This window comes from Ptychodera flava, chromosome 17 (genome assembly GCF_041260155.1).
Source record: "Ptychodera flava strain L36383 chromosome 17, AS_Pfla_20210202, whole genome shotgun sequence".
Taxonomy (NCBI): Eukaryota; Metazoa; Hemichordata; class Enteropneusta; family Ptychoderidae; genus Ptychodera; species Ptychodera flava.
In genome coordinates this window covers 25,053,420-25,062,331 of record NC_091944.1, presented here as the reverse complement: position 1 = coordinate 25,062,331, position 8,912 = coordinate 25,053,420, and the positions used below count along the sequence as shown (strand labels likewise).

The 8,912-nt window shown below is 39.1% G+C and overlaps 1 protein-coding gene across 3 annotated transcripts in view; it reads right to left on the bottom strand.

Annotated features, from left to right (window-relative positions):
- The window catches only part of LOC139115858 (glycine receptor subunit alpha-2-like), a 145,843-nt gene that overhangs the window by 9,457 nt on the left and 127,474 nt on the right, over positions 1 to 8,912 (bottom strand). For all 3 annotated transcript variants that reach the window (XM_070678261.1, XM_070678260.1, XM_070678259.1), the window contains exon 5: positions 4,928 to 5,151. In XM_070678261.1, coding sequence (XP_070534362.1) covers positions 4,928 to 5,151 — 224 coding nt within the window. The remainder of the gene's footprint in view (positions 1 to 4,927; positions 5,152 to 8,912) is intronic.

The window sequence follows — 8,912 nt, the reverse complement described above, 5'->3', positions numbered from 1 at the left end:
TGTTCTCGTTTATTTTTCTGTACGGTGATTTGTTTTCGTCGAGACATGCTCGCTACCTTTGATATTTACATTCAGGTTTCTGGTCATGATGCGAACCTTCGATTTGACGCGATACCTTCCGCGATATCACCCCATGTTATCGTCTGGATTTATGTTGACGAACAGCTTCTTTAAAAGGTCACGCCTTCTCTTTTGTATACCTTTATGTATTTACACAATTCCGATTTTCTGGTTTAATAGTAAGGCATGGCAGTAGTGAAATAATGGGAAATGTTCATTTTTCCTTTAGAGTGAAAATAACTCTATATGCGTGACTTTAGGCCAAGATAAACAAAAAGGTTGTTTCTCATCCTCACGCGCGTCAATTCAGACCTGCCGCGTCAAACTTTTTTTTCTGCTCATGAGGAAATAAAATGAAAAACATAAACGCAAAAATACGCGACGATAGTGCATAACACAGTGCTGTATAAAACAGAACAATAAACAAAATTACTGACAAACTAACATTCCATTCAGAACAGTTACTGTACACATATGTCACTGTTATATTAAGCTGTCAAAACTATGCCTTGCTATACTAAAGGTCAAACCACAGAGCTGTTGCTATATAAAAATACTAAAGCAACACTACTATCAGGGGATGGATGCGAGACAATATGCTCGCTCTAAATGATGGTAAAACCGAGGTCATTCATTTTTCTTCTAAATTTACAGGTGCGATATTAAATAGGTGATATCATTGTTCACCCATCTGACACTGTCCGCAATCTTGGTGTCACGATGGATTCTAGTGGCAGTATGTCAGCACATGTTGTCAATGTGTGTAAATCGGCCTCTCATGCTCTTTAGAAGATTGGCAAAATCCGTGATATACTTGATCAGCCTTCAACTGAGAAACTCGTACATGCTTTTATCACATCTCGCTTGGATTATTGCAACAGTTTACTTTTCGGCCTCCCTTCATTTGAAATACGCAAACTGCAAACAATTCAAAATTCGGCAGCTCGTCTTGTTACCACGAAGAGAAATTGTGATCACATTTCTCCCATCCTTCGTGACCTTCACTGGCTCCCTGTTGAACAACGTATCCAATTTAAAATTCTTTGCATTACTTTCAAAGTTCTTTGTAGTCATGTACCGCCTTACCTTGATGAGCTTTTCATTAGTCGTAGTACGAGTCATACATTACGTTCATTTTTAAATGGGGAAATTAAGTTACATCAACCTATTGGTCGCACTAGTACAGCTTGCTATGGTGATAGGGCTTTTTCAATATGTGCGCCTCGTCTGTGGAATTCTTTGCCGTCGCACCTTCGTGCATCTCAGTCACTCGATAATTTTAAAGTCGGGTTAAAAACTTACCTTTTTAAGTCATTTTATACCTGAGTTTTTATTTGTTGATCTATTTTAACCATTTCTTGAGTTTTACCAGCTGTTACTTTTATTGAACATTTGAAATTTACTGTAATTTTGTCAGTCTTTTGTTTGTTTTTAATGTAAAGCGCATTGAGATATTTAAATATGTAATGCGCTATATAAGAAATAAAGATTATGATTATGATTACTGTGCATTTATCTCTGCGTGCATTCCCATGTTGTTTTCATGTTTCTGCGCGTTCTTGTTGGTTGAAGAATAAAAAAAATGAGAAGAAAAAAACCCGCGTCACTGCATCATTTTTGCAATATGTCTAGGATGAGAAACAAACTTTTTTTATTTTCCTTGGCCTTACTCATTGACCCTAGAGGGTCTATGCTTTACTGAATTGTCTGAACAGTCATGAAGAATCGTGTAGAGTGCAGAAACCAATGATATCACTGGCCAGGACTCTCTCCGTGAGCTTTTAGGTCTCAGTCCTCTTATGTAAGAGCATGATAAGACCATCCATGTCTATTTCATCGCCACGCGTGATGATGCAAAAATAAGTTAATGGAGAATCTCGTGTGCATCTCATCTCGAATGAAACCTCTGAAAATATATTCCCGCGGGATTCCCTTAAACTCCTCAGGGACCTAGATCTGTTCTGCATTGTCCGCGAATAGCTTAGTCCTACTTTTGAAACATATTCATACTTCGACATCACAAGAGAATAATTTCTTTGGTGTATGCATTTATTTGTTACGCACTCGCGAATCGAGGGTTGTATATTTGTCACCGAGTGACTGGAACTTCGGCGTGTATAGGTTTTTTGCTTGATCTTTATCAAAGATTGATGACATTGCTTCTGCTGATCGTTACAAGGGTCGAACACGGTAGCTTTGCCAGAGGCCACTTTTGAGATACTGCCGTACACCATTTCCCGCGCACTAGGCAGTACAGCTAACAAACTGTCTGTGTCGCCGCAAGGTAAAATTATTCGTGCTTATGAAAAAATCACATTACAATAAGGTAGCAGGTGAGTTCATACATTTTTGTGTGAAACACTGTTCGTGACAAGTGCATGAAATTCAAGTTCGTTAATATGTCATAACTAAAAACAAAAAAAAGTATATTTTTTTCAAAAGCTTCCTCTAAGTAAACACACATCAGATAACGGTTGCCTAATTTTACGCTGACATGACAGATCCATTTCGAAAACTAACTCTGTCGGGGCTCGATAAATACCAACATCGAAGAAACAGCGCCATCACATCTATGTGGTGATTATCGACACCAGACAAGTGTAACTGATTTGTGAGCCCCCAGTGACAGATTACGAAAAGAGGCCAAGTGACACATACGACCTTGCGCTCTTCCATCCGGGCTTTTGTGGCTTCCCTGACAGCCTGAAAGGTGATAATGCTAGGAGCTTATTCATGTTAGACCGTTCTTATTGGATAAGGAAGACGTGGTCTCTAAGCGTGTTACTCCCATTAAACAAAGACGGCCACTGATTCGGAATGCGACATCCAGTACACGGTGTGACACGTTAGAAACCCTCAGATAACAAAGCGGTGTCCTTTGATCGACGTGACTTACATGTTTTCTCTTACTAATATTATGCTATACAATGTTTAGTTTCTCCCTTATTGATAAAATGTCAGCCTGAGATTCAGCACACGGATTTATATATCGCGAAGTATACGGATGTCCTCTGGGAAATTACAGTGCTCGATGCGGAAAGCAAAGAGTTCTAAATAATAACACAAATTACTTCAAGTTCAAAGTAATAATATCTGTCACTTGAAGCAATTTGTGTTATTATATACACACAGACACAGACACAAACATATATATATATATATATATATATATATATATATATATATATATATATAAATAACACAAAATCACTTCAAGTACAAAGTAATTATATCTGTTACTTAAGTTTCATGCATCCTGCAATCATCAGACACAAGAAGTCTTCTGTCTAATGATTGCAGGATGCATGAAACTTAAGTAACAGATATAATTACTTTGTACTCGAAGTAATTTTGTTTTATTATTTATAACGCTCTGTTTTAGCATCAGACACTGTAATTTTCCACGAGGACATCTGTATACTTCGATATATATATATATATATATATATATATATATATATATATATATATATATATATATATATATATATATATATATATATATATATATATATATATTTGTACTTTGAGTTTTGCTGGTTTGGCTGGTTTTGACGAAGTCATTTCGTTGTGACTCGGAGTTTGACGCTCTATGCGATCATCAGACAACAGAGTAATCCTTGCACCGAGCTTTGCATGTGGAAACTGAAACAAGAAGGACAGCCATTCAACATCGTCAGATCTGTTGTCACCGGGGCAACAGCATAGGCTAATGAAACAAAACGCTGCAACCTGTGCCCGGCAGAAAAAATGAAACAACACACAAAAAAAACTATGCATAAGCAACGCCAACAAGAACAACCTAACCAATAAAAAAAAGGTCAGAACTGGTCTCGAAATTCCGCCATGAATTTTCAAATTTTACCTGCAGGATGAACTACAGCCGCGACCCCATTTAGAAAATGGAACGGACTGCCGCATACCAACACCTCTGCCATGTGTGCACAATCAAAAAGTACATGTAAGGGGCCGTGGATAATTAAAACATGAGCACGGTAAACGAAACTAAGCGCGTTTGTCTTCAACCCCCTCCCCCTCCCCTAAACGAAAGTTTGGAAGTGCGAAAATCCAACCAGGCCTCATTCCGAATCTGCATCCAACAATCGGTGATTACGTCGCTATGAAATCACTCATACGCTACCGACCCCCCCCCCCCACCCCCGCAAGCATACCCCTCTAAAATCAATCTCTGTTCAGTGGCAACTCGATGACGAGCACAATGTCTCTAAAATCGTAAATATGATAACGAATAACAGTAAGACCGTACACACCGACGACTCTAGCGACAGCGGGCGAGAGCACATGCATTACAGAACACAATTCAGGCCCGGATTAATTTGCGCGTGTCAATAATATTTCTACCATTTTGTTCTTCCAATGTTTGCTTAAGGTACCGGTTGCAAGTCGTCGATATCGACGGCATGAATGTTATAGCCCGGAAGGAACAAACAAAAGCTTTTCCACGAATAAAAAAATATGCTAGGCGATTCTCTATTCAGTCTTTACCGAACCAATCATTACTCCCTACTCCACCTTCTGGCGATTTGCAAGGCAAACGCAGTGCAATATTCATCTGTGAATTAAATCTATTGAAATGCTCGCTTCTGTGTACCACAGTAGCAATTCCATTCGCCGTTAAATGACATACCCAGACGCAGTATGGCCGCTTCTGTCTTTTATACGACGGAAGACCAAAGAGACTGGCAGGATATTTAGTCCGAGGGTGCGTGGATTCTATTTTCGATAAGCCTTTCCAATAATAATGATAAGACTGGCAGATATCGGGGAGCTAATTGAACCGCAGGGATGTCGTTAGGTCGGCTTTGTTCAGCGCAGTCCGCCATCTTGGCAGATCGATCGGACTCACCTAATTGTATACAATACTTCCCCGCTCGGAGTGATTCGGAGCAACTTGCTCTCTTTGGTCGATGTACTCATGTGCACCTCCGCTGTCTTTGCGTTCGTGAAAAATAGATCGGGCACCCAGATGCTGTTTTTGTGACTCCCGTTGATGATGATCGGATTGGAAGCGTTGAATTGCAACCGTGTGTCATTCCAGGTCTGTCGCACATACATCGTCACCGAGTAGTCCTGCCAAAAAATATAAGAATGAACTGCTTCCTGAGTTTTCTTGTATCATTTGCATGTATAGAAACACATTCGACTTTATGTTTTCTGTATCAACTGCATTATACTATTAGATCGATTTTGTGGCTTTCTATTATGGTGAAAGACTCTATCTTAAATATTTGAAGTCATTCTCATAGTCTTTTATGGTAGCAAATAGGATGGAAGGTACAATTCGCCTGTTTTTTTTACAAAAGCCGTGCACTTTCTAGGTTGCTGTGAACAAACATAAATCCTAATAAAAATACTTAACCCGACCTATTTCGTTTGTTATGTTACATTCTCTCATCGACGGTGCCGGCCAATTCCAGAATAGCTACGTACAGTTTTCGGTTCTTTTTAGGTTACTTGCCCCAGAATGGAGGCCCACCAACAAAAGGAACTATTGACGCAAAATAGCATTACCCCTGAGGCTACTCTGAAATTAAATACAATTTTCTTAGAATCGGCCCTCCTATTTGGAAAATCAGATGCGAAAACTGAAGTAAGGCATGGTATTACATCAACAAGAGCTGCACTTAGTTTCAGAAATACCACAATATTATTTTCCTTTAGTGTGAAATCAGTGAGCGAGTTTGATTTAATGATCAGAATCACATGACAAAATGTTTTTATAAGTATATATATTTTTGTCCCCGGCTATATATAATTCCAGTTGGTTGAAATTCAATCTTCAACCATATTCAAGAAAATCAGCGAACGAAAATTGAAGGCACGCTGTCAAGGCTTTACGGTCGACAGAATTGGGAACAACGTTTTTCTCCGGCCTCAAAGATTGTTATACGCTGTGAGCTAGTAAAGTGTGATTTGATGTAATACCCACAACAATTGGCAAAAGTGTGAGATGATAGAACTACGATTAATAGGGACAATTTATAAAACCCCGCCGTTTATGCAGAGCGAAGGTGACAGCCTGGCGTTCATCTCACTATTCACAGACCTGATAGGCTCCTATCGATTCCTAGCATGGAAGGAAATGGTTTTCGTATCCCACATTGGCTACAGAAACAACAGCATACGATCAATTTATACACGTTGGTTTTCCTTCATTATCATCGCCAAATGATGGATACATTTGGAGTTTTTTCATATTTTGATAACTGCTCGCTTTAGTTGAGGTCGTTGGCCGTCGTTCATGGCTCGGAGCCGTCGTGCACCACCAAAGAGTTGATTATTCCGTGGGAACAATAACTGCATGATGAGAAAATATTGACCTTCGCAGGTACGCGAGCTGCAAATAGGTTGATACGCTCTTGCTGACTGGATGCTTTAGTTAGGAATTTGTAAAGCGCTCAAAGAATTTGAAAAAAAATGTTTTCACGTTCGATAGATAGATTCTGGACGTACAGATATTTGAACGCATTATAACAAAACGCTCGCAGCAATTCCCGTAATCAGTCTAACACAGTAAATAATATGAATCTTTATCGACTTTAACAGCCAGCAGCAGTCAGCCCGATGCCTGGCATGCGCAATATGAAGCGCAGAACAGACAAACCGAAGCGTTGTCGTAAAACACACTAACAAAAACAAACAAATATAAAAAACAGTGTAACTTGACGCTGAAGGTACGTGGGGTCACTTTGTCATCGATGTTGCAAATTATATAGAGACCTCGTTCAGATGAACTGCAATATTATACTGTACGTAGTCCATGCCAAAAATAAACACCGTTTACAATTGAGTACCTCATGATTTATTATGGTGGCCGGGAAAATAGCCGCGTCGTACGAATGCAGGTACTTATGTTTATGTCAGACATGTTAGCGACCAGTAATCGTGGAGCAAAAGTCAAATAGACTTCAGCATACGAATAGTTGGGATTTAAAAGTGTTGCACTTCAAATGGAACGCGTCACTGGATATGCCGACGTTGTTGGCGTTGTTTTGCCGGAATTGCACTGTCACAATATTTTTGCAACTACAGACCGTAAATGTCATTTCACGTCTTGCAAGGGTTTATCTGTAAACAGTGACATGAATGTTTGAAGGACTTTAACGAATTCGAATTTTCGGTCAGGAATTTTCTATCATCTTACTGGGAACAGTTCGTCACATCATCCACGCATGCGTAAAGAGTGATCTCACGGTAATTTGAAACGAACAGAAATGCAGACTCTGACGGTCACATACAAATGTCACATATATGCAGTCAGACAATGTCACTGAGTTGCACCCAGTCTGCGCGTTCTGTGCACAGACACCGAGGGTAACCGTACGCTACCTTTTTTCAAGATTAATAATGTACATAATAAAGTGCCAATGAAATAGATAAGCTGACTCGGTTGTCTCCTGAAGTGTATTTGCAGACGCAAACGGTTACCATGGCAGCAAGGTTTCGTGATGTGCGTCTTTTATCAATTTGCCAGAACGCTGTATTTTTCCACAGATTTCAGCAAAATTGAACGAATGCCTTGATCCGAAGCCGTAACGGCAAGGTGTTTTTGAAAAGATTGAAAAAAATAACTGATACAATTGTCGGCATGTTGAACATACGGCGCACGTATATTTTCAATTTCGGCACGATGAACACGCCAATTTGTATTAGGACAAAAGCATCTCTTAATCTATTGACTGAAGCGCGGTAACTCGATTTGGAAATAATGGAGGTGGTATTAAGATGGAGTTGAAACTTAGAATCATTACACGCGACCCACTTCAACTCGCAAATCGATCCCAATGATTGACAGCCATCAATCAAATCATCTCTGTTCGGTAGACTACACGATCGATGAGAAAGGCCCATTGACTGATGCGAATTGAGTCACGCTGCTCTTAAGTGTGAGTAAAAAACAGGTGTTCCTGTTAAATTAGCCTTCCGAATCGTTGCCAAAGTTAAGTTGAAATTCTACATCAGCCCGGCCAAAATTACTGTAACAAATATATAACATTTATCTTTAAAACTTTAAACACGTTAAAGACCGCCGAGCAGTTTATTATACATTCTGTATCTATCTCGGGTTTGGCTTGGCTAACCCTCTGCCAATATATATACATGTAAATAAAACCATTTTCAGTATTAGACAGCGAAGCTACTGCAGTGAACAGCAATGAAAATACCCAAATAAGTTTCAGCTGTAGCTAGCTGGCAAAGTCTACAACATTTACGGAGTCAGATGATACAAGATAGGCTTTAACTCTTCCCAGTTATAACACACTACACTGACACGCCAATCTGGTTTGAAATATTTTATTGCCGGAAAACAAATTACCGGTTATACAAAGGTTTAAAATTATATCAATATACAAAGTTAGCAAGCAAAAGGGCACCTATTTGTCCATGAGAACAGACAGCTAGCACATGCTTTGAAAAACTCGATAATCTTAACTTTGAAAAATAATCTTTGAGTCTAACTGGAATACAAACGATAAATGAATTTTGATCTGAATCTACCTCTAGCAAGACATTTTTCTTTGCGAGTTACAAAAATTTCAATATTCTATACTGCACTATGAATAGAAACTCCCGAAATGAATACAATCCGATGGTTTAAACAAACGATTGTGTGCGTTCAAAACTGAAACTACAATAGATGTGTCTAAAACCACAACGTAAACAAGTGAAATTCAAAATACTATAATTATATATTGTGAGAGAGAAAAACAGAGACAGAGACAGAGACAGACAGACAGACAGAGAGACAGAGAGACAGAGAAAGAGACAGAGAGAGATGGTTTATCTTTGTGTGGTAGCTTGTTACAGTACCGAACTTTTCGAGAAACATC